General features: G+C 50.3%; 7 protein-coding genes across 7 annotated transcripts; 3 read left to right on the forward strand and 4 right to left on the reverse strand.

Annotated features, from left to right (window-relative positions):
- Nucleotides 1–123: 123 nt before the first annotated feature.
- Nucleotides 124–2,070, forward strand: BO79DRAFT_59471 (uncharacterized protein). The gene is made up of 3 exons (XM_025689467.1): nucleotides 124–454; nucleotides 537–1,763; nucleotides 1,822–2,070. The coding sequence occupies exons 1-3, from the start codon at nucleotides 283–285 to the stop codon at nucleotides 1,992–1,994; spliced, it is 1,572 nt and encodes a 523-aa protein (XP_025535074.1). The 5' UTR covers nucleotides 124–282; the 3' UTR covers nucleotides 1,995–2,070.
- Nucleotides 2,071–2,517: 447 nt separating this feature from the next.
- Nucleotides 2,518–4,778, forward strand: BO79DRAFT_240659 (Zn(II)2Cys6 transcription factor; the record flags this gene model as incomplete). Its single annotated transcript, XM_025685047.1, has 4 exons — nucleotides 2,518–3,184; nucleotides 3,248–3,276; nucleotides 3,326–4,586; nucleotides 4,648–4,778. The coding sequence occupies 4 exons, from the start codon at nucleotides 2,518–2,520 to the stop codon at nucleotides 4,776–4,778; spliced, it is 2,088 nt and encodes a 695-aa protein (XP_025535075.1).
- Nucleotides 4,779–5,036: 258 nt separating this feature from the next.
- On the reverse strand, nucleotides 5,037–7,244 carry BO79DRAFT_290678 (putative CorA family metal ion transporter; the record flags this gene model as incomplete). The annotated part of the gene is made up of 5 exons (XM_025688912.1): nucleotides 5,514–7,244; nucleotides 5,389–5,462; nucleotides 5,288–5,340; nucleotides 5,187–5,240; nucleotides 5,037–5,139 (listed from the first exon to the last, which is right to left on the reverse strand). The coding sequence occupies exons 1-5, from the start codon at nucleotides 7,126–7,128 to the stop codon at nucleotides 5,037–5,039; spliced, it is 1,899 nt and encodes a 632-aa protein (XP_025535076.1). The 5' UTR covers nucleotides 7,129–7,244.
- Nucleotides 7,245–7,625: 381 nt separating this feature from the next.
- Nucleotides 7,626–8,631, reverse strand: BO79DRAFT_181545 (uncharacterized protein; the record flags this gene model as incomplete). The annotated part of the gene is made up of 2 exons (XM_025680158.1): nucleotides 7,626–8,222; nucleotides 8,271–8,631. The coding sequence occupies 2 exons, from the start codon at nucleotides 8,629–8,631 to the stop codon at nucleotides 8,017–8,019; spliced, it is 567 nt and encodes a 188-aa protein (XP_025535077.1). The 3' UTR covers nucleotides 7,626–8,016.
- A 353-nt stretch (nucleotides 8,632–8,984) lies between these two features.
- BO79DRAFT_248329 (DNA-directed DNA polymerase gamma MIP1) lies at nucleotides 8,985–12,864 on the forward strand (the record flags this gene model as incomplete). Its single annotated transcript, XM_025685709.1, has 3 exons — nucleotides 8,985–9,018; nucleotides 9,276–9,317; nucleotides 9,371–12,864. 3 exons carry the CDS (start codon nucleotides 8,985–8,987, stop codon nucleotides 12,598–12,600), a joined length of 3,306 nt encoding a protein of 1,101 aa, XP_025535078.1. The 3' UTR covers nucleotides 12,601–12,864.
- A 35-nt stretch (nucleotides 12,865–12,899) lies between these two features.
- BO79DRAFT_181548 (gluconeogenesis factor YvcK family protein) lies at nucleotides 12,900–14,600 on the reverse strand. The gene is made up of 2 exons (XM_025680159.1): nucleotides 14,354–14,600; nucleotides 12,900–14,299 (listed from the first exon to the last, which is right to left on the reverse strand). The coding sequence occupies exons 1-2, from the start codon at nucleotides 14,553–14,555 to the stop codon at nucleotides 12,963–12,965; spliced, it is 1,539 nt and encodes a 512-aa protein (XP_025535079.1). The 5' UTR covers nucleotides 14,556–14,600; the 3' UTR covers nucleotides 12,900–12,962.
- Nucleotides 14,601–14,951: 351 nt separating this feature from the next.
- On the reverse strand, nucleotides 14,952–24,125 carry atmA (DNA-binding protein kinase TEL1; the record flags this gene model as incomplete). Its single annotated transcript, XM_025681707.1, has 9 exons — nucleotides 14,952–14,979; nucleotides 15,038–15,998; nucleotides 16,051–17,112; nucleotides 17,163–17,553; nucleotides 17,606–22,073; nucleotides 22,128–22,468; nucleotides 22,527–23,870; nucleotides 23,949–23,991; nucleotides 24,047–24,125. The coding sequence occupies 9 exons, from the start codon at nucleotides 24,123–24,125 to the stop codon at nucleotides 14,960–14,962; spliced, it is 8,709 nt and encodes a 2,902-aa protein (XP_025535080.1). The 3' UTR covers nucleotides 14,952–14,959.
- Between the last annotated feature and the right edge of the window lie 371 nt (nucleotides 24,126–24,496).

A 24,496-nucleotide genomic window follows, 5' to 3' on the forward strand; every position in this document is an offset into this window, starting at 1 on the left:
CGATCGACACTATGCGCTCCTCATATGCTTGTCTGTTTGCGCTGCTTTCGCCTCGTGCCACTGACGTACTATAATGTATTGCTATTCTCTTGCCTTTCTAGAAAAACCGCATCCCGCAGATTAACCAGCCTTTTTGCAATCCCACCCACAGCTCTGACGACACAAGGTTCTTTGATTATCGCCTCCATCCATTCATAAACGAGGCGTCCGCCACCTCTGAAGTAGCTTAAGCTTACATTTCATCCAAATATCACACAATTGATTTCAACCATACATATAAACATGGAGACCATAAATCGAACCTTCAACAACGCCTCGAATGCTCTTTGGAACGAGGTCCATGCTAACCAAACCCCCGATAGCCAATTAAACCAGCAGCATGGCGATGAGCCTCTCTCGGGAATCCAAGGCAGAGGAACTGCCACCGATCCTTATGATGCCGGAAACCGTGACGGTAAGAGCCCCATCACTCACTTCATGCTCTGTCAGACGAATCACGAACCATTGAATGATCAAGTGAAGCTAACATCAATTAGAACAACCTGGAGCTCCTAGGACAAAGGATAACACCGCTGTCATCCCCGAACCACTTGCGTCTACCGATGCTGATCACGCCCGCAACCCCAAGTCACCTAGCAATGCCGACTACGGCCCCAAGAATGTTTTCATCAGTGAGCCACACCAGGGCCAGCAGATGAACTACCCCATAAGGGGTGTTTCATCTGGTATCAAACAAGGGCAGTCTCAAGCTGCCATTCCTGAGCAGCGAACCCAGACATCCACCTATGGTCAAGGAAGCCATGCCTCCGGTATGGGAAGCCAGTATACCCAGAAGAGTAGAGACACTGCGGGCTCGTCCTCAGCCACTAGCGGCGCGTATGCCTACTCTGGACAAGGAGTCCGGGACACCACAGATCTTCGTGAAGATGTCTCCGCGGCCAGGGATCAGGGAGTCTCGAGCAAGTCAAACATCTCCGGCCCTACTGGCGCCTATGCCTATTCTGGACAAGGAAATCAGGATGACATGGATGCGCAAGATCAAGTGAGGGTTCCTACATCGATAAAGAAGGATACGGCAAACCAACGGACTTCAAGTGCTGCACAATCTACTCAGCGCATGCCAGATAATGCAGCCAAATCAATGCAGAAGGAGAATGAGTACGGCAGTAAAGCGGTTGCTGGAGGCATGGCTGGAGGTGTGGCTGGGGGCGTCATTGGACAACAGGGAATGAAGAGCAATGCCGACCAAGGAGCTGCTCAGAGCGTCACCGACGATGGTGTCAGAACCCGCTCGATGCAGCAGGATACCACATCTCCTAGCTCAGCGATGGCGGGGGGCTCTGTCGGAAAGCAGAGTGCCTATGGTAACATCGATACGGCACGGGATACCCAACAAGAGAGATTGTCCGCAGCCAAGTCAACTCCATCAGCATCCGAGTCCACTCCCAGTGGAGTAGATTCAGTAAATGCAAGGAGCCAGGTGCCGAATAAAGAAGCTCGGGTTTATCAGGACAAATCAACGCAAGATGAGAGCGGCGCCGCGGTTGGCTCTGCCCAGAAAGGCAGCGGCGCAGGAATGACCGAAGAAGACGATGTTGACTCCCTGAAGAAAGGCAAAGAGAGCGCAGATGACACCGGGGACAAGCTTCCCAAGAACACCAAAGTCAGCGAGGAAGCTCTGAAAGGCCCTAAGACTCCTGCGAGGGAGCCTTACGAGTTTGAGAAGCGTTTGGATCGCGGGTACAGCCGCTCGAAACCATCAGGTTAGTAAAGCACTGTCTTATCACCCAAGAGAAATGAGTTTGACTAACCATATGTTAGGACCCGATACCAGCAAGAGTTCCAGTGAAGGAGCCGCCGCAGCTGCAGCACAAAAGAACAAGGCCAACGGAAACGGTCACCAGCATCACGGCCCCATTACTCAGTTGAAGGAGAAAGTGTCCAAGGTTCTTCATCACAATGGTAACGGCAACGGCAACGGCACGAAGGCATAAATGAGGTGGCTAATATGATATTTTTACGTTAATTGGTTGCCATTTCGAGATTGAACTCTTTCAAGGATTCCACAACTGTATTATTGGATTTGGGGACTGGACACGGTCGGCGCGGTAATGTTTGAAGTTGATTTCCTGGTTACATTCCTTATCAAGTTTGGAACACAATATCAGGACGGAAAATGAATGTATCATCATGTTTTTCTTTGGCCAAATGTATTGATATCCTGGGTAGAATGCAACTTATGGTTATTCTACAATCACATCACCTGGATTGGATCACCATTGCACCACTTCCATGCTACACTAAATCCTTCCTGTAGAAACCTCATCATAACACGTGGAATCACCCATTTTAGCTAATCGGAGGGTGTCTCCGTATATGCGATGTTCCTCCGATTGGGCTGCTTCCTGCAACTAAGATAGTGCCGGGTCCTTCGACTACTAATTAATGTAGTATTAAGGTCGCGCTGACTCCCCATCATCAACACTTTGTCTGCTTTACCACTCATCACTTATCTCGATGTCCTCATCTTCCGGGCCTCCCGCTCTAAAACCTCGTCGACGACGTGACAAACCTCAATTTTCGTGCATTGCATGCCGCCAGCGCAAGTCTCGATGCGATCGACTACAGCCCTGTACCAGCTGCGTCGCACGCGGTCACTCATGTGTCTATGTGGCCCGGAAGCCACCAGCATCCCCATTGCATCCTACGCCCGTTGGAGCACCCACTGGACTCCATGACCGGCTAGTCCACTTGGAGCGTCTCGTGAAGTCCTTGAAGCCCGACGGAGTCAACAATGACGAGGTCCGACAGCTTGCCACCCCGGATACCACTCCCAGCAGCAGTACTCGACCAGGGCCCGGTGGTAGTGTACTAGATACACAGTCGGATTGCGGCAGCATGCAAATCACCGACTCAGAGCTTCAGTATGTGGCCGGTGAGCACTGGGCGGCCATTCTGGACAGCATTGCCGACCTGAAGGCGCATTGTGATCGTGAAGAACAAGCCAGAATGGCCAACTCTATTGAAGAAATGAGTGTGAAACCATCCCACCGACATGCGTTATTGCTCTACGGATGTGAAAGGGCTGCCTCACGGGCTGAAATTATCGCCGCATTCCCACCAAAGGCCGCTGTTGACCGGTATATTTCGAAGTATTTCAACTATCTCGATCTGGTCGCTTCTGGTGAGAACCCCCCTGTCATATCCCGCTCTAGCGACAGTATCACTGATTCCGGATGATTAGCAGCGGTCCACGGGCCTAGCTTTCTTCAAGAGGTGAAATGATACAAACCAAACGACATCACCGACCCTAACAACTCCATAGTACGAATCCTTCTGGACCGACTCCACAAACACGCCAATAGTCTGGATCGGCCTCCTCTTCAGCATGATCTGCCTAGCGGTAATGGCCTCCTCCGTAACCGACAGCTCCGAAGAAGAGCAGAAAACGCTCCAACTCGAACTCTACCGCGAAAAGATCGTCCAGTGCCTCATGATAGGCGAGTACACCAAGCCCGGCCCCTACGTCCTCGAGACCCTAGTCCACTACGTATACATCGAATACGGAATCAACCCGGACGCGAACCGCAACATCTGGTTCCTACTCGGCCTCGAAGTCAACCTCGCCATGCGAATGGGCTACCATCGCGATCCCAGCCACTTCCCCAATCTTTCCCCACTGCAAGGCGAAATGCGCCGTCGTCTCTGGACAACCGTACTAACAAGCGACATCCTCCTATCCAGCCAAATGGGCATGCCGCGAATGATCTCCGACTGGAAATGGGATACCGCCGAGCCACGAAACCTCTTCGATACAGACTTGACCCCCTCCCTAACTACACTAACCCCCAGCCGACCAGAAACAGAACACACCACTACACTAGAACTCATCGCGCGAAGACGCATGCTCCTAGCCCTAGGCAGTATATCCAATCTAGCAGACGCAGTCCAACCAGCAAGCTACGCAGAAGTAATGCAAGCGGACAAGACCCTCCACGACGCCGTCTCCAACATCCCTCCCCCTCTCCGCTTCAAACTCCTACAAGCGAGCATGACCGATTCCTCGCAGGTGATCATGTCCCGACTGTTTCTCCAACACCTTTTATACAAAGGGCAAATCATGCTCCATCGCCGGTTCCTCAACATAACCACTCCACTGACCGGTGGTGAACCACACCCAGAAATTTCTAAATTCGCATACTCCCGCACCGCCTGTATCGACGCATCACTCGGCGCTCTACGCATCCAACACATCCTCGACGAGGAGACGTGCAGAGGGGGTCAATTACATGATATGCATTGGCGGATCACATCTAGTATGACGCATTTGTTTCTGACCGCGACGATGATTCTTTGCTCGTTGGTGCATTGTGGAGGGCCTTTGGATAGGGGAGAGGAGGTCCTGGATGCCTTGAGAACGGCGAGGACTATTTGGTTGCGTCGTGGGTCGACGGCGACTTCGCGCGAGGCGGCGAGGGCCGCTGAGGTGGTTAGTCTTACTCTTGCACGGGTGGGGGAGTGTGTGGTTGATGATGAGAGTGATTTGGGGTTAAGGGAGGGGGGTCAGAGTATGGGTGTAAATGGAGGTAAGTTGAGTGGTGTGGGTTAGGTTTATGTTCGCTTGCTAATGGGTAACTTGGTGAGTAGTTGATGAATGTGTGATGATGTCTATGTTGGTACCAGAAGACGGTGTAGGGGTGGATTATGCGTTCTCTATGGATGATTGGTTGCAGATGCAGTGGCCAGGTGCGGATAATTTGGATACTTATTCCCGCTGAGGATATACCAATATAGTATGGGGACGTGAGGTGACGGTGATAAGAGTATTTTAAGGATTGCACATGACTCTGAGTAAGTATACCATGTCTGTGGTCACATTGTTGGTCTGCTAGTAATCAAAGGCATTCAATAGACTTACTAAACGCTCACACATTCCGTATGATGCTAGCAGCTTTCGTGATCATTATTTCTATGTGACTATACTAATATTTCTACTGAGGATCTACAAGCATGATAGTTAACCTAGAATGACAAGGCTATGTCCTCTCGGTGGCCCTCCTTCTCCGTCTGCTCCTCCTAGAACTGGTGATCAGCCGTTTCTGGGCAAGCAACACCAAGTAACGCTGCAGCTTGTCGCGCCTGTGGGGGGTTAGTGATGCTATTATTGATGCCAGAGTAATACTTACATCAAGAAGATGGTTGTGACGAACACAAAAGGAACGGCAATCATCCAAAAGTATCTGGAGCTTGAGTTAGTCATTGCTACAGGACGGACTGATAGACATACGCATCGCTATGTTCTATGCCAGCGAAGGAGGTAAAGTTCATGCCAAAGTAGCCCTAATTTACAGTCAGATAAGCAGCGTATGCAAGCGAAAAAACACGCACCGTTAGGAAGGTAAGTGGAAGGTAGAAGCATGTCACAATGGTGAGTTGCTTCATACTCTCGTTCTGATAAGCGCCTAGATACTGTAAGCCTCAGGCAAAATCCCAACGGCATGATTCACACTCACCAATCGTATTGAAGATCAGGTCGATCATATTGTCAGCAGCCCTTCTCATTTGATCATATCCTTCCACTATGGTTATACAATGGTCTAGCGCATCTCCCAAGTATGTATGACACATTGGACTGATGGAAACGCTCGATCCGCTCAGGCTTTTTAGGTTTGGCGTGGCCGTTCCAATGTATGGACTCCAATCATTTGTAGGAGTCGCAGTCCCGACATTCCTCAACACTCCCAGGCCAGGAGTATGCACAGGGTCGGACCGGTGGTCACGAAGGGCATTGATGATAGTCGCGATTGGTTGCATGCAGTTTCGGAGGATTGCAATTTCTGAAGTGAGAACATACAAGCTTTTGGACTGATCCACGTCTGGATCTGTCAGTACCTCGAGCTCAAGGTCACCAATAACATCTTGATAAGCTGTGGTCACCGGTATGGCCAGATCTATAATAGCATCTAGAATAGCTTGCACAACCATACTGGCATCACACGACTGGCGCAACATTGTCTCAGGTGTACTGAGGCGTCGGACTATTGGACCTTCAATATCATCGGCACTCGTTTCAAAGAACGAAGTCACTGTATTATCTGCATGTAAGAAAATCGAGACCTGTTCCAGAGTAACACACAGTCCCTTTGCCGCCAGTATAGCATGCCGCTCCATAAAGGCTATCCGATCCTCGTTCGGGCCACCTCGGTAACGTTGGATGCTACGAGGCGTGAACCTAACGTTGGCACTATCATCAATATTAGATGCCTTGGAAGTAGACTTCCTCCTACCTGAGGGGGCATCCTTTCCAGGGTACTGTTCATCAGGGCTGTCCTCGCGGGTTTTCGGCCGGAAAAGGTCTTTCAATGCTTCCAACACAAGTGTTCTTTTAGTAGGCCTTCTCAGGGAAATGCTGCTTGCCGAACTTTTGCGCTCATTCGTCCAGTGTGTATTTTCATCTTCCTCATCCTCAGAATCACTGTCATCTTCTTTGAGTTTTATCAATTTCTGGAGTTTTAGCACAATGTATGCATGATCGGAGTACCAGTCAACTTTGGTGCGATTTGTTGCATTGATCAGGTCCTCAACCGCGAGTCTGTGCAGGCCTTTTTCGTTACCCAAGATTCTTATAGCATCCCAACTGAGTCCGTTGACGTTGATCCATCTGCATTGTACCCAAGGCTCTCTCTCCCGCGCAAGAAATGGCTCAAGGGTATCATTGTCCAGAACGTATTGCCTCATTTCATGTTGCGAAAAGTCCACAACAGTGATTTCACTTGTCCCGTGTAGCTCTGCGGGCGTTGAGGCCATCCATTCCGTGCTATAAGCAGGAAGCGGCTGGCTTGGATCGATGCCTGGTTCCGTCCCTGGCTGCCAGTTCGGATCGAGCGCGCCATCTTCGCGATAGTATGAACGAGCGGTGGTGGAGCGTCGCAGTCGGTTTCGGACAGTTTCACGGGAGTTGAGCCTGGCGGCCGTGGTGAAAGTTTCAGGGGGAGGCGAAGGCGGCACCTTAGACGTTGGAGATATGGGCGGATTGGGGGTCCGTGGATTTGCCTCGATATCAGCTATGTCCTGAGACGACTGCAGTCCCGCTGCCGACTGCGCATGATCTTGCGAGTAGATACTCATGCTTGCGATGTAATCAATGCTGCTCGTGGGTGTAGTAGAGGCACTCAGTAAGGGTGAATCGGTGCCAGCAATAAACGGCACTCGCAAGCATTGACATATGCCATACTGGTTTACAGAGGTGGGATGGAAGTAACACAGAGCTGGCAAAGGCTAGTGGATATAAGCTTCTGAATAGGAGAATAGAAGGGAAAGATGGCTAAGACGGAAAGAGCGCTAATCCGTTATTCTTCCTTCGCGGGGGAATGACGTCGCCGCGGGACACGGACCCAACTTGGTTGTTCCATCGGCAAGGAAATCCGCATTCTTTAAAGATCGACAGATAGTAAAGTAACAGAGTGCTGCTCACACCAGAATTTGAAGGGAAAATACGGAGTAGATAAGTTATCATCTCATTAGTGGATGGACAGGCTACTACTGCACGATCAGTCTTGGCTTCTGTAAGCTTATTCCTTAAAGCCCGGGCGCGACGGTTTAGTCTATGCAAGAGCCGTGGTATCCTCCGGGCCACGCCCCAGGATTTATGCTAAAGTATGCCGAGAACGCCTAAAACGAGACACTCGCTGTACCGATCTGGTCGGATTAATACAAATTTCGCCGTGTCACGGCGAATCTTGCCTTGGTCCCTTTTTCCAGGTTCAAGCCAAGGTTTCTAAATCCACCAAGCTGAAGTCACCGGTGTTAACCCTCATGGATAATCCACAAGAGCAGGGTCTTCAACACACTGGTAACTGGCCCGATAACCATGATGCGAGGAAAGTGAATGGCAGCTGTATATTCACTTCCATATCTTCAAGTCGTCTCGTTTCCCTTCTGTAACCCATAATGCTCCGAAAGCGAGTTGGGAGTTGCTGAATGGAACGGTCATGAACTGATATGCACAATGGCTGCTCATTGCGCGGTCTCTGTCCTCTTTCTAGTCGTAAGTTTGATTTGAAGAGGTACGAGATTCCTCTTCGGTCCGGGCAAGTCATTGCGCGAGAGGTATTTTCTGCACACAGGGCAAGTGCCCCGGGGCCCCTTTCCAGACATATCCGACCGCTGTGCCTCGCTGAACTTCAAGGTATCCATAATACACTTGTGACAGAAAAGATGGCCTTGATTGAGTCAGCTAGGTAGCCCGCAATATCGCAAAACAAACTTACCACATGCAGTACTGGTAGCATCAACCGGGGTGTCCATGCAAACGGGACACTTGTATGCAAGTAGAACAGACTCCCCTTTGTTATGATCTAGGGACTGCTGTGCGAGGATAACATCTGCTCGTTGTTTGGCTTGCGTCCTTGACACAGGGTCCATATCCTCTGCCGCCGTCAGGTCAACTGCATCCGGGGGTGCATTCTCCTGTCGTCCAGAATGACTGGTACGACGGCGCTTCTTTTGGTGGCCAGAGGCTTCTAGTGCGTCTATGCTTCCGTGAGATAGCCGACGATGAGCGGGAGGTGAGGGTTCTAAGGAAAGGTGACGAGCAGCTGAAGCCCGACGCCTGGGAGATGCGCTATCCATTTTAATCAGTGCTTCGAGAGTCGATTGGATCCGTACTGTCGGGACTAGTGAGGGAGCGAGGGTAAACTCCGTAAGAGCAGCCAGGCGCTGAGAAGTGCTCTGTGGTTGTGGCGATATGTCAAGAGACTAGAAAATCCTGTACCTCGGCGGGTAAATATTGCTGCTTCATCTCCCAGACATTACTGAGTAAACTCGCAGCGCAGGTAAGCGAGAAGAGCAGTTAATGTGACGAGGGGAGGCGAGGCGATCGGAGAAATAGTTGGCGGCTTATCGATGCCCGATAACACTCGGCTGCCCATTGGAGTAGGCGGTGACATTTATCCGGAGAGAGGATAATCCGGGAATCTTCCATCATGACGCTGGGATTATTCCGCGATAGGAAAGAAAGTACGAGCGCTCCTGGAAAGCCGGCGTCCCTCTCGTCGCATTTACTATCACGCAGCATTGGCTGCGACGCCTACGTTACCATGTCATGGGGATAATCATCTTTCTATAATTCATGAAGAAAATGCTCTGGAGTCATCCCTGCACTCCCTGTCGTAGGGATGTCCTACGCTTTTGTTCGCAGAGATTGCGCTCGCCACGCATCGTACGGCCACAATCTTCATCATTGCTAGCAAGGTATCTTGCGACACAGTCTGTAGCGCATACTTCTGATGAGGCACCTAAACGGGAATCTCTTGCAGGTGGGTGTTTCAGCTGTTTTGAGTTGCGAAAGCCCTATATACTAATTTCGCAGTCCCCGCTTCCGCTAGATTCAACGAGATCGGAGTCCAACAATTAAGCGACCATGTCTACTCCCAAGTATTTCTTCAGAAAGCAGAACCGCCAGATCCAAGTTTGGTCTCTTTGTCAAAGGAACATTTGTCAAGGCACGATTTACTCGGAAAGTCACAAGATGCTGCGGAGCCCATCGCCTTTGACATGCCCGCCCTTCAAGGGCAATCGCTTGATGAGCATTTCTACAAACTGGGAATGGATGCATCGGAGCCCTATCTCGCCTATTCCAAACAGTACGCCGTGGTGAACTCTCCGGAGAAGCCGCGCAAATGGATAAAACGCAGTGGATGGACAAAGTACAGCAGCGACGGCTCGTGGGAAGCGGTTGATGCACCAAATGAGGCCATGTTGACGTTCGACACCGAAGTCATGTACAAGGAGCATTCTTTTGCTGTTATGGCTTGCGCTGTTAGTCCTACGGCTTGGTATGCTTGGATATCGCCCTGGTTATTAGGAGAGTCGGAAAACCCGGTCCAGCTCGTTCCCCTCGGAGACCCATCGAAGCCGCGAATTGTCGTGGGCCATAATATTGGTTATGATCGCGCTCGCGTTCTTGAGGAGTATGATATGGCCCAGTCTCGCAACTTCTTTCTTGATACCATGTCCCTTCACGTGGCTGTGAATGGTATGTGTTCACAGCAGAGACCTACCTGGATGCGGCACAAGAAGAATAGGGACTTGAGAAACAAGATCGCGAGTGAGAGTAACTCGGTTGAGCTGGCAGCCTTACTAGAAAGTAAGATGCTCAGTGATGAGGAAGAAGAACTCTGGGTAGGAAGGAGCTCGGTGAATTCGCTTCGTGACGTGGCCAAATTCCATTGTGATGTTACGATTGACAAGGCGCAACGTGACTATTTCGGTGAACTTGACAGAGACGGAATTCTGGGGAAGTTGGAGGAACTGCTCGATTATTGTGCAGCGGATGTTGCCATTACCCACCGAGTGTACAAGAAAGTATTCCCTAACTTCCTTGAAGTCTGCCCGCACCCTGTCAGCTTTGGCGCCCTTCGACATCTCTCTTCGGTAATTTTGCCAGTGAATGAGACTTGGAAAGAGTACATCGCCAATGCGGAAGCAACCTATCACCAGCGTCTTGAGGATGTTCAGCGAAAAATGATCGAACTTTGCGAGGAAGCTTTGAAAGTCAAGGACTCTCCGGACATCTATACGAATGATCCCTGGCTGCGGCAGTTGGACTGGTCCGGCCAGGAGGTGAAGATGGTCAAAGGAAAGAAGAAAGGCGACCCTCCGCGTCCCGCTGCCAGGCAGAAGAAGCCGGGTATGCCGAAATGGTATAAAGATCTGTTTGCCACCAACACATCAGACATCAACTTATCTGTGCGTACTCGTATCGCGCCTATACTTCTCAAACTGTCCTGGGACGGTTACCCTTTGACATGGTCTGATAAGTATGGGTGGACTTTCAAAGTCCCACGCGAGCTTGTCAAGAATTATGAGAACCAGCCTGTCGTTCTATGCGACATGTCCGAGGAGAAGAACCTCGAATTGCAGAATGACAGAAAACATGTTTACTTCAAACTTCCGCACAAGGATGGGCCTCAAGCACGGTGTACAAACCCTCTAGCGAAAGGGTACATGCAGTACTTTGAACGTGGAACGCTCTCATCCCAGTACGCCCTCGCCAAGGAGGCGCTAGAGATGAATGCATCCTGCTCTTACTGGATCAGTGCTCGTGACCGTATCATGGGCCAAATTGTAGTTTACGAGGACGAAGTGCGAGACCTGGCATCGCGTAGCAAGACAGACCACCGACTCGGGTTCATCTTGCCACAGATCATTCCAATGGGAACCATCACCCGAAGGGCAGTGGAAAACACATGGCTTACAGCCAGTAATGCCAAAGGGAACCGTGTCGGGTCTGAGCTCAAGGCCATGATCAAAGCTCCGCCTGGCTACTCTTTTGTCGGCGCAGATGTCGATTCTCAGGAACTATGGATTGCCAGTCTTGTTGGGGATGCCCAGTTCCAGATCCACGGCGGCAACGCCATCGGGTTTATGACACTGGAAGGATCGAAGGCAGCAGGGACGGATATGCACTCACGCACTGCCCAGATCCTGGGTATCTCACGTAACGATGCCAAGGTCTTTAACTATGGACGTATCTATGGAGCTGGCGTCAAATTCGCCGCTACTTTGCTGCGTCAGTTCAACCCGTCCATGTCAGAAAGGCAGACCCAGGAGGTTGCAACAAAACTATATAAAGAGACGAAGGGTACCCGTACGACTCGTCGTATACTCTGCGAAGGTCCTTTCTGGAGAGGCGGGACCGAGTCGTTCGTCTTCAACAAATTGGAGGAGTTCGCTGAGCAAGAGAGGCCCAGAACACCTACGCTAGGAGCCGGAATCACTGAAGCGCTGATGCGGCGCTTCATCAACAAGGGAAGCTTTATGACATCGAGGATTAACTGGGCCATTCAGTCGTCTGGCGTCGATTATCTCCATCTCTTGATAGTCGCCATGGACTACCTCATTCGTCGCTTCAATATCGCCGCTCGTCTGGCAATCACTGTCCATGACGAAATCAGATATCTAGTCAAAGATGAAGACAAGTATCGAGCTGCACTGGCATTGCAGGTTGCCAATGTGTGGACCCGCGCGATGTTCTCGCAGCAAGTTGGGATTAACGACCTTCCCCAGTCTTGCGCCTACTTCTCAGCCGTGGACATTGACCACGTCCTGCGAAAAGAGGTTGATATGGACTGTGTAACCCCATCCCACCCGCACAAGATTCCCCACGGTGAGAGTCTTGACGTCGCGCAGCTCTTGGACAAGAACGAGAAGGCATTCCTCGATCCCACCATCACCCCCATCTCACCACCCAACCCCCAGCAGTACGAGTACACGCCACGACCGTCAGTCATGTCCGCACTTCAGACTTCTCACCCGGCTTTCATCCGCGCTCAGATCTCGAAGGACGACAACGAACTCCGAGACATAATCAAGGATCTCACTAAACAAAAGTCCACGCTGACACCCCCAAACGCGCGTTCGCCCATCAACCGTGCAAGAGCGTCTGGCTCGGTGGCAGCAGAACCACAAAAGGCCATTCTGATGGACATTGGACCAAGTCTCTATCCTGATTTTAAAAGCCTTCCCCAAGGGAGCCGGTCTCCCCAGGTTAGCTTCAACCGTCAGAATTGGAAACCAAGACCATCTGCCCGAGCTTAGTGGTCATGCATGGGCGTAATTTTCCTTCCCACCCTTCACCATTTTACTGTATATATCAGCTGACTTCGTCGTTCTCTGGGAACGGTATGGCCTTTCTTTTTCATCTCATCTTTTTGGATCTTCTTCTACGAGTTGTATTATGTCGAAAATCGTTCGTGAAGCATTGGGCGGCGTCCAGCGGATTCACGGACTATTATCTATCATCTATGTCAGAGTAATCGAGGTGTCTCTATGGTGGTGTTAATCATGATCTCAAGAACAAGCAATGTAAATATACAAATAATCTCAATAAATCAGTAATCGCTTGTAGCTTTGTTCTCTCAAACCCAAAATAATATCTCTACACTATTCCATTCTCCCTTTCAGTCTCTCCTCCCCGGATCCAGCGTATTCCTCCGACTCATCCCACTCCTATCCTTCCCCCTCAACATAGCATCCCCTTTCTTCCCCAGCACCACCTCGAGCGCCTGCACCAACGCCGTCGAATCATACCGCATCCCAAGGCCTACATCCTCCCCATTAGCGCCAACAATCTTCCTCCCATAAAGCCGCAACGTCTCGATCCCCATCTCCGCAAGCCGATCCTTATCGACACGGGGAGTACCCGGACCATCCAAATGCAGAACATGCGTCACATACGCCGAATACGGGAGTCGCTCCTCCTCCTTCCCCCTGTCTCCATCTTCCACGGCACCAGCACCAGCACTAGCAGAAGGATCCATATTCAACGGACCCCTACCCCGACTCTCCTCTCCAGCTCGGGTAATAGCCTCTACAAAGTCCGAAGCCGTGAACGGCTCATGAGACGGCCCCGTCTCGCGATCCAGAGACCCATTCAGAATGAGGATCTTATGCCTCGCTGGGCCGGTAGCGATGGCTTGGCCAACGCCACGGAGGATAATAGAGGGAATGATGGAGGTGTACAAAGAGCCGATGCTATATATGATAGCTTGGGCATCGTGGAGGGATTCAATGACGCGGGGGTTAGCGGGCGGTTGGATTTCCTGGCCGTAAGGGTTGATGTACCAGATGCGGGAGATGCGGGAGGGGAGATCCTGGGTATCTGATTTGCTGAAGGAGATGTTTTTGTGGCGGAGGGTGGGGAGGAAGCCTGGGGGGTGGTCGTCGTCTTCGAAGTAGGGTGGTGTTGGTGTTGATAATGGGTGGTGGAGGGGAGAGTTTTCTGTGCCGTCTGCGAGGAGAGGGCGTGGAGAGCGAAGGGGGATAGCTTCGCAGGGATGAGAGATGCTGTTTTGACCTACGATGATGGTTCCGTCGGCCAGAGAGGCGGAGATGTGGTGCGAGAAGTTGGAGTTGATGGCTGGGATGACTCGGACGAGGTCCCAGGGCACGCCGCCGATGCTGCCTAAGAGGTAGATGGCGCTTTCGAAGCTACCGCTGAAAAGACGGGCTCCGGTGAGGAAGAGATTGCCTACGCTGGCGGAGGTGAACTCGAAGGTGGAGGTTGGGGGTCGGGCACGCTTCAGGATCTCCAGGTTTAGGAGGTTGAAGAAGGAACGGATGAGTTCCCGTTTGGCTGGGGTGATGGCGGCCCAGAGGGTGGAGGTGCCATCTACGATGGAGTGCCATTCTGCGTGAGCGAGACTGGCGTCGGCTGGAAGCCGGTGGTTGAAGAGAGCTTTGATGGCTGCTCGTTCAGAGTTGGGAGGCGATTCGGGGATCAGTCGGACGAGGCGGCCTGGTTGGGTTGGTTAGTGATGTGGGATAGGGTGGATGTTGGTATGTGACTCACTGCGCACATCTCCTATACCAGGGCCGCCAAAGATGCGGATTAACTCGGATGAGGAACCCCCATTGTCGCTGATGGGGATGATGTAGCTGAGGGAGCAGTGTTTGCTCCCGCGCACGGCATTGAACACGTCAACGAGGTTATTCGCGGCACTGCCTCCGGAGAAGACCACCAGGCCCCGGTTGGGTGCAGAGGCGGACGACATGGGGAATGATGGTACTAGGACAGAGGTTGAGAGATGTGGACTAGGATCCTAGTGACTACATGCTTGTGTAAAGAAGACACAAATACCTTATGGCCCCTTAATGCGAATGTAGCACGAGACACTCGAGGATTGCAGGGCAGGTGACAAATGCGGAAGTCCCTGGAGTTTGGCTTATCGCCACGGCCCCGCAAACTAACGGCCACTTTATTATACATGATTGGCTTGACCCTACTATATATATCCCCTATGTCTTACATTTTCTTGGATTATCATTATCTTGAAAGAAAACGTGACGCTTATTCGTAGATATTTCACACATAAGTAGTTACAGTAATAATGAAATATGCCATTAGATTTACAGATCTGACTTTACATGGGAAAGATGCACCAGAAGAAAAAGTGATTCACGCGTATGCAGCCCAGCCTAAGATGAAGGTCAGTTCCGTTCTCAACCTTGGGAGAGAAGACCAGATCAAACTTACCACAATAGAGAACAGCAAGGTTCTTCTCATCAGTGGCCTGCTGAATCAGTTCGTTGACTGTTGCTGTTACACTCAACGTCTTGCTAAGCTTCTTCGCGACAACCGTCAATGCACGATCAGCCTCGCTGGGCTCATTGGTCGACTGTTGATCGTTGTTGGCCCCAGGGATCACAGGAGGACCTCCATCAGCCTCCTGCGCATCTTGCATTCGCTTCATTCGAAGAGGCGACACCGTCCAACTATACAGCGGGTCGTACCGCAGCACATCGAGAATGGTCATGATGCTATAAGACTCCTCGCGCAAGGCCTCCAGCGTAAACTCGCAACAGCGTCGGAAGACCCCCTCGGTCTTGCTGATGCCCATGCCGTCGACCAGATCGCGGGTTAATCGAAAAGGAACGACCTCCGGGACGGGCAGAACTCGCCCCTGCTCAAATGCTACACCCAGATCGATATGCACCACTTCACCCGTTCGCTCATCCAATAGAATATTATGGCCGTGTCGGTCCCCGAGTCCCAAAACGTGGCCCAGGATGGAGATGGCGGCGGTGCTCCGTGTGTAAGCTAGTCGCTTGCTGAACCAATCATCGGGGTTATTAAAGTTCTCCATGAAGAAGAATCTCATGACTGGATGGAAATGCTCAGTGACCTGTCGATACGTTCGCACTCTTTGTTCAAATGATCGGGTCTGAACATCTGCGATATGTTTCCGGGCCATGTTTGGTTTCATGTCCTTCGGAAAGTATCGTTGATGTGCTGGCATCAAGAAATCGTGCAGCGGGATCGTGTGAGGAACAAACTCTATGATGCCTGCATTCGATGTGAGAGGCAGCACTTTGTAGGTGCGAATGCCCAAATTCCGCTGGCGAGTGACCTGATGGTCTTTGAGGAGGCTGCTGACTTGCTCGAAGACTTGTTCCATGATAGCGTCCTGGCGCAAGTCATCGTTTCCTCCTTTGAACTTGAGGGTTGTTAGTCTGATTATCAGCATCAATAGAGGTAAACAGGCTTACCAATTGCTTGTAGCGCGATCCATTGCTAGCAATGGCCGTGACGATTTTTGGCGCGCTAACGCCCGAGGCAATGGTAAACTCGGGGTTATACTTCACCAGCTTCGGGACATCGCTGTAGTCACAGTCAACGCGTATATCGATCTTCATAGTAGGCGGCGGTAGGCGCTGTGTTGCGGCATCCTGCTCGAGCCGTTCTCCGGTTGAAAGCTTTTTCAAGGGAACTTTGGCGCCACTTCTGTACTTGTCGTTTGGTTTTTCGACGGCAAACCGCACATAGCTGATGTTTGCATTATGAACAGCCACCCAGGTTGGTCCCATGCGTTTATCGTTCTTCAAACAATCCACCAGCTTTCCAGCTGCTCTGTTTCGAGACAGGGCTGACTGGTCTTTGCCGCCCTTGGATTTGCTGCTAGCGAATATTTGATACATGCCATGATACGGATGCTCGACACAGATACGAAAGATCAAGGCGAAGAGCATTTTCTGGAACTCATCCGAAACGTCCAACAGGCGGGAGGTAAGTTGGTTCATCAAGGGTGCGAACTTCCGGCTTGGGACTTGGCTGATATACTTGGAAACCGCCATGTTTCCAATTGTGCTGGCAGATTTGTCCAGCCACAATGCACAGAATCGGAGCGCATCGTTGTTAAAGCTTTCACTCTCTTTCAGACAAAGGAGGTAATTCTCCAAGCATTGTTGAAGGAAGGCCTCGCGACTGCGCCGGAGACGCTGATATTCGCGATCATCAAGATCAAACCACTGCTTGGTTTTCGCCCGATGATATTTGAGAGCCTCTTTTTCTTTCCCATGGGCCGATTTCATCATGTCCTCAAGTGCGTGTACCTCCCTTTCTTTACGGTCGCGAAGTTGTTCAATCCGCCTGAAGTCTTCTAGGCCGTCTGGGTTTTGTAATTGCCGGTCGCAGAACATGGCAAAGCCATGGTAGACCCGACCAACATCTTCGCCAAGCGAGCGGGTTTTAAGCTCCTTGACAGCAGCAGACAGGTAATCTTGAACGATAGTATCCGGCTTTTCCAAACGTGCCTCAGCAACGTGATGGCCCTGGTAGATGTTAATACTGACACCGATGAGGATAACAACTTGTGACATACCAGGGTTACAAGAAGTTCTGCACGGCTTATCGGAATAGCTTGTTTATGCAAATCATTCCGTTCCCGAAGCTGCTGCAGAATTTGGATCGACGCTGCCATCTCTCCTTGATCCCATAGAACATTGGCCAGATCAAACTTCGCGGCACCTTCGATGTTGATACCTAGGGTGCTGCAATTGTGTGCAAGCTTCGAAAGGCATACAGCTGATTTCAAGGAGGCCTGGGAGATACCATGGTCTCGCGCCACTTTGAGTGATTGACGGATAACCTTCACTTCCAGTAATTGAGCGTCCCGATCACTTATGTTGATGGCAGTCTTCAAGAAGTCTTTATTTTTGATCGATGAGAACAAAGCCTCATGACAAGTCAATATCTCGCCAACATCACTAACACTGCATTCGTCAGACCTGAGTCCATCACACGGTCATCGTCCCGGAGACCTACCTTGTTGTCTTGAGCCAGGAGTCCCTGTCCACCATGGTTTGCCACTGGCTGTTTACGTCTTCAGTTGATGCAGAGCTCAGTACATCACAAACTTCAGTCATTACACCCAAAGTCCGCATCGCTGTGCGCAAGGATGTTGCTGAACGACTAGTGCTGGTCAGTAGATCTAGGCTGGATAAAAGACACTCGTCAATAGAAGCAAAAACATCATTGAGCGTTCCAGATATATTAAGACTTTGGAAAGCCCGAAATACGGATGCTGAAGGTGAAGGGCTCAATGGGGAGACAGGTATATCCCATCGTCGCAAATCTTTTGCGGTTTGTAGCATGCTTTCAAATGAGCCCGACGTGTCGCGGGAGCTGCCAGAGATGGTGAAAACTGAGTTGGCAATGCCTTGAAGATTTGTAGAGTTGAGGGCTTTCAAGACGCCATGGACATTGGCGCTTTCTCCCATCTGTAACTCGCTATCGTAGTGCGCGCTCTGGAACAATAGATTTTTGAACCCTGAGCTTTCGTGCTCGAGTCTATCCATAACAGCTTCCAACGATGAATCCTGCTGGATACCATAGAAAACGTCTGGATCGTCTATTTTGCGGAATATCTCATGCAATATCTCCGGTGCCGCTTCAAACTTTGCAACGGATGAGCGACGTGAGGTAGAGGCTATGCGCGATGCAGAGATTTCCAGGAAGAGCAATCCTGTTTTGGGTAATCGGCACTTATTGGCAGCCGACGATGCTTCTGCGTAGTCAACATCAAACCACTCGTCTCTTTCCACTATGGTCGACTCCTCTGGTCTCGGCTGGTTCCTGAGATAGAGGATGCAGTTTATCACTAGCCGTGCATGAGGAATAGTCTGGTCATTAACTTGCCGTAGCACTTGTCCGAAAATCTCCGAGATTGTCTTGCGAATGTTTACCTTCCCATCATCTTCCGCCAGCAGGACGTCATGAAGAATGTATGGTAGGATTTGAACTGCTAAGTCAGGTATAACGCACAAGATGGTGCGCAAAGGTCCAATGACTGGATCTTTTGAAGCCGAGTCCGACAAAAACAAACCGACACTGCGAGCGAATCTTCCAACAGGAGCATCTGGATTCCAAATAAGGGCAGTTCGGCTTTCTGCCACTGAGGTTGGCATGGGCATTTCCGGGCATTGGTAAGGGCTCCATGTGAAAGCCTTCAAAAGCGTCGAGGGCACTACTCTTCCGCAGGGTTCAAACTCCGGGGTACTCCCAAGATTGCTGACAATGAGTTGAATTGTACGTTCAACAAGCCCGACTTCCAGATGACTGCTATTCTGTAGCATACCGCAAAGCGCCATGAGTATGCTAGCCTTCGAGCGATGAAATGGGCTCGGCAGTGACTGAGATGATTGGACTGCGAAAAGTTTCGGATCTTGTTCTCTTAAGAGGATGTCACTAATTTTGCCTGTAGTAGCGAACGCTCTCCCGATGACTCTAGCTGCCCAAAGCTTGTACTCGGTACCTGGGTCGAACTTTTGCAGGGTTTGGCAAATAGCAACAGCATGTGACATGACAACCTGATCGTCACCAGAGACATTGAGATGGGTTTCAGGGGATTGCTTGCTCTCGGTGCATAACAATGATATGACGTGATCGGCAATTGGGCCACTTAGCAGGCTTGTTTTCGAATTTTGGTCTTTGAGGACTTCTAGAAGCAAATCATGTTCCTCCTTACTGCCTTCAGAGCCCTCATTCGCAGGGTTGATGCCCTGAGAAGAAGCAACCAGACGTCTGAAGAGCTCATTCTTCTCAGGCTTGAGACCAACGGGTTCATATGTTTTCAGGTAGCTTCCAAACCAATCGAGAAAGAGTTTTATCTTCGCCACGACAGTTTCGACTAGACCAGGCTGAGCTGTTTCTGTCGGAGGAGCAACTAGAAATCGTCTCAGCGACAAGAGTGTAGTGACCGCGATCCCGGCCATGAGGCCCGGGCTTTCACATAGATAAGTCTTCCCGGCTTCTAACAGGTACCAGAAGATACCCAGTGTGTCTTCCGCGCAGAAGATGTCAACCAAGTATGGTCGAAGGGCGTGTATCACCATGTCAAACGGGTAGTCGCTCAGCATCACGGACCCAGCAATGCTCACGAGTATCCTGATTTTTCGGATAACTGAGCAAGCATGTAGAGAGCCAAGGGCGGGATGAATTGATTCTAAGAGCGTTCGACAAACATAAGTTGCCAAGGTGGGGGTCCATATGGTCCCAAGGTCATATCCACTCCGCTTGCAGAGAAACTCAAGCTCGTCCAGGAGATAACGCGCCCTGAAAGAAGGCTGCTGATTTGCAGGCAAAATGATACCAGAAGTACTCTTCTCGCTTATACGTCTTAGGACTGCATGCGGGTCCTCAAAGCCCTCACGCTTCAGAAACGCCCTCTCGATCTGTTCGTATTGATCCAGTGTGCCAAAGAAGATTGCTATCATTTGCGGAAAGTGCGATTCAATCAGAGACACAAATTTGTCGGTCCCCAGTAGCTTCTTCATTCGGTTCTCCACACCTCGTGGTTGGCTTCCCTGTTCAGGAGGAGTACTAATATCCCGTGCTATACTGTATGCCTCTGCCTTGCAAAAAGAGTCCACTACAAGGTGATCAAAAGGCACATTGGTGCAAGCCGAAAGCTTTGCTCCCTCGGTTTCATTTGCGCGCATCATCACCTGCCCGATTATCTCATCCTGGACGTCTATAAGCATCTCTTTGAGACTCTTGTATCCAAAGATGCTGAAAGGCATGCGCATAACGGATTGTTCCTCAGTCCAAGTGTAGATAATTTGGGACGAAAACAGTCGAAAAAGTTGCTTTGCATCTTCAAGGCCAAGTGTTTCTGCAACATCCCGTAGGCAGTTTTCCGCATAGCGAAGTGAGTTTGGGACCTTGGCAGCGGTCTCAAACATATGATAGATGCTTCTCCGGAGCAGAGTGTGCCATCTGGAAGCGAGACGAGCCAGAATAACCAAGCGCAAAGCGATACCTTCATCCCAGTCTGAATCTCGGGGAAGACTGTCCAACACGTCGTCTAGGATCAGATCATGTTCCGTGAGAGAGAACTGACCGAAAAGTGAAGGGATGAGCTCCCCAGCATAGAATTTGGCTACGGCGTCTCCTTCTCGAATAATGGTGAATAGACTCGTTCTAGGTGACGGGCTAGACGAACCGCTTGAATACGTGACGTTGTGAGAAAGTAAATCACTCAGGAGCTGTGTAAACTCGATAAGTACTGATGTGGAGGCCAATTTCTTAGCTAGAAGCACCTCAGTAAACCAAGAGTATATGTCGGTCGCCGAAGCATGAAAATCGTCATCTTCTGAGCCAGTCCACATTTCAACAAAGCCGCCCATCATGCGTAAACAAAGTACGTGAGAGCTTTCGCAGCGCTCCATTTCGTATGATTGCAAGCATTTCTCACCAAGGTCTTCGAGTATTCTTAGCAGAGAATGCCGTTCCACCCCATCGCATACACATGCGCGATATACATGCGGTAAGAAAATCTGCGCTGAGAGAATGTCAACCTCGTCGAAACCGGTCAGATATTCGATAAGATCATCATGGAAGGGATGTTCAGAAGAGACGGAAGAGGCATGTATCCTCTGAAAGATGGATAAGTAGATGGTGATGCTGCGCTGTAAGGTTGCAATATCTTGAAGTACGTGCGATGTTTCACGATTTCTACTGAAGATATGCACGAGTTCCGTCGATTGGTCGTAGGTAGTGAGGATAGGATCATCCAAATCCATAGCCTCTTCGCTGCTCAAGAGTAACACTTCTTTCTGCTTTTCCCGGTAGCTTTCCAGTAAATTGGCGAGGGAGGGAACCAGACTGGAGAGAGCATCTATAAGAGCCGGACTGGAACGAGGGAGTAGTGCATTGGGCACAAGTAGGGGAGTCAGAGTCATCAAGCATGCGTGAATAAAGGCGGGTTCTCGAGAAGCGAGGAAAGAACACAGCTTTTCCCAAAGACTTTGATTGTTTTGCTGTATGACAGACACACGGTTTGCAGGTTGCTGAGGGAGACATGCCATGTATAATGCAATAGTAACACAAGATGATGTGACTATTTGCACTAGATCTACAGTTATATGGTGTGTTTTGTCTTCAGATAGTGCTTCCCAGGTCTGCAGAAGCCCCTCAACTTTGGTTTGCAGCAGATCAAGGGCGATATTGTCACTGGAGTCTTGTCGAGGAAACTTCTCCAGGGACAAAGTCTCCTGCGGCTCCCAGTATTGGGCCAAATCCAACGACCCTTGAAGGTCAAAGATATAGTTTAGGAGCCGTTTGTTCTTGAGATAAAAGTGCCAACCTCTAGCAATGAGTCCTGCCGGCCCTATGTAACGGGCCTTGGGTAATGTGAAGGGCCTGTTGGCACATGCAAAGAGCATGTTCAGAAGGTCTAAAGGACGTGCGAACATAGCAACTTGGGCTATCTGTAACCGATCGGCTAGAGAACCTAATGATACAGGTCAGCGAAGATTATATGGACGCAGCTTTGGGAAGAATTTACCGGTTCCCCAAGTTTCCCTCAACCAGGAACAAATTTTGTTGGAGGCATCTGGTACTAAGCCCGGGTTTATTTGTGAGGTGATCCGAAGTAATGTCGCCCAAAATGCCAGTGATGAATCGGAGATGGTTGAGGGGCCATTTGTATTGATTGACGTGAGCATGGAGCTTGTTGCCTGCGCGACTATTTGGTAGTCTAGAAGATTACGCTGAAGTATAATGTTCAACAGGTGGCAAGCAGCTCTGGCTGTTGCTTGAGAAAGAGAAACATGGGACGCCATCTCCCATGCGCGCTGCCAGCAATGTCTCAGCGATTGAGAGCTTGCATCAGAGCTACAAGCAATACTATTTGGATGATTTGTGTCAGTCGCAGATTTACCTTGAAAGCTAATTGATTACTCACCTTGCAATCGCTACCATTGTCCAGGAAGCCGTTGTGGCATTATCATCCATTATATGGGGAAGCAATCGCTCGAGCAGAGAGAGTTTTGACTCGGCGGTGGCGTAGCTCCTAGGAAGAAAAGGTATTAGCTGGAGAGCATATAGCCTCCTCATTCCAGAAGACACCGTTGAATCACGAAATATATCTTCTATATGCGAGGCGAGACGCTGCCTTTTGGTTGCAGCCTCTCCGGATGTGGGATACAGTAACGACTGATCGCGTAACTCCTCTGCTAGTTCGAGGAACTTGGCTATAATCCATAGCGTCGTCCAATTGGGTTCAGATCTGGCACCTTCAAAACGCGGCCATGCTGAGTATTCTTGCCGTTGCTCAGAGCCACTGTGGTGGAACATTAATTCATCCAGCTGTAAAATCTCCTTTTCAGAACGTTTGGTATACTCCGTATACAGGGTTTCCAGGAGTTCCTCAATCACACGCGCAATCAACTCCGATGGATCTCTCCGGGTGGAATCAATCAAGATAACCGCACAAAGCATGACAGTGACAAGCATTTCATCTTTCAGACCTAAAAACTTAGTTGCCCAAAAACGTTTAATTGCCGGTACGATGTCCAGAAGCGACGACCTCGCAAGTTCAGATTGATCGAATAAAATCTTCATGACAACTGTGTTTACGCTAGCGAACGCAGCTTGGTGTCCACTCCCAGCGATCATCGACGACCCCACGAACTTTGTGAGCCCATGAAGTACACGCTCGGCTGCTTCTTGAATTGGGGCGCTTGGGCTCCCGACCAAAAGCTGGATACAGACAACAGCTTCCGTGGCCGCGCTGGTGTCACCTTTTGGCTTCTCGCTCGCAGTGGGCATGGGAGTTGATCTGGCCGGTGTGGAGGCCCTGCCTCCAGCAGAGAGATATCCATCCAAGAAGGAAGAATGCCTCTCCCGAATCGTAAGACCCTCCTGATCAGTGTGAGCACTAATACTTTTTAGACAAAAGTCCATGACTTTCTCCCATTCACTAAGAGCAAGATGCTCGAGGTGAGGAGGATGACGCAAGAGCGTGACCAAGCATTTAGCGTAGTCCACACTAAGCAGTTCAAAGAGCGAGTCGCTCCCACGGCCTAGCAGAGTATCGGTAATGTGATCAACGATCGCACGAACGGACTTCGTGCGCAGATTGCGCAGGAAAACATCAACAGCGATTCGAAGGACAGATGCACAGGATGACAGGCGACTTGCAGAAGCTCCCTTGGAATTGGACCGATTGTATTGAGACTTCTCAACCGATACAAACCGGAATAATGACTCAAAGATCTTGTGGCAAGCCTTGTCATTCAGGGAGTTTCTAGATGTATGCGAACATGTCAATAGCTCTCCGACTCCACTGCATATACATACGGAGCAGCACGAACACTTTACATACAATTTTGAGTTTCTTCTATTCTTCAGGAGTATATGCTTTAGATCTAGTCTGAGTCAGAACCGCACAGTCAGGGAATCCGGTATATGTGCAGGACAAACCAGCAAGCCCATCTGAGCGCTCTCTGAGCTTCTCCGAAGCCAGAAGCGCAATGGCCCCATCTAAGGTAATGTCGCCCATGATGGATGTGAGGGGATGCACAAGTCAAAGGAGAGCAGAAGAGCTACGTAATTGGCAGTAATGCCATATCCGGTTTGTGGCCGTCTAGAGAATTTCACGACATCTCAGGGACACCAGGGGTAAAGCGGGGAAAGGGCCTCAAGGATCATCAATGGCCCAAAAACCATTATCGTTTGGTGTTTGGATGCTCCGAATCTCCGAAAGTCTTTCTTCCTGTCTGGGGCGCGGCGGGCGGTAAGTAAAGAGAGGTTGATGTGAGCTGAAAGCTCCGCCGCCCGCCTTCAGACCGCCGGAAGTTTGATCGCGTCCTCCGACCTTTTTTGGCCGGGACAAACACATCAGATCTTCCGACTTGCCGGTGCTCCTCGCAG

Source organism: Aspergillus costaricaensis, assembly GCF_003184835.1.
Source record: "Aspergillus costaricaensis CBS 115574 unplaced genomic scaffold BO79scaffold_43, whole genome shotgun sequence".
In the NCBI taxonomy this organism is placed as follows: domain Eukaryota; kingdom Fungi; phylum Ascomycota; class Eurotiomycetes; order Eurotiales; family Aspergillaceae; genus Aspergillus; species Aspergillus costaricensis.

Bases quoted from the DNA above. Each gene is read 5' to 3' on its own strand.
- BO79DRAFT_181548 (XM_025680159.1), bottom strand. From the start codon at position 14,555: ATGTCGTCCGCCTCTGCACCCAACCGGGGCCTGGTGGTCTTCTCCGGA. The intron at 14,300-14,353 runs GTGAGTCACATA...CAACCCAACCAG, and splicing joins TGGTATAGGAGATGTGCGCA to GCCGCCTCGTCCGACTGATC.
- BO79DRAFT_59471 (XM_025689467.1), top strand. From the start codon at position 283: ATGGAGACCATAAATCGAACCTTCAACAACGCCTCGAATGCTCTTTGG. The intron at 455-536 runs GTAAGAGCCCCA...AACATCAATTAG, and splicing joins TGATGCCGGAAACCGTGACG to AACAACCTGGAGCTCCTAGG. The intron at 1,764-1,821 runs GTTAGTAAAGCA...ACCATATGTTAG, and splicing joins CAGCCGCTCGAAACCATCAG to GACCCGATACCAGCAAGAGT.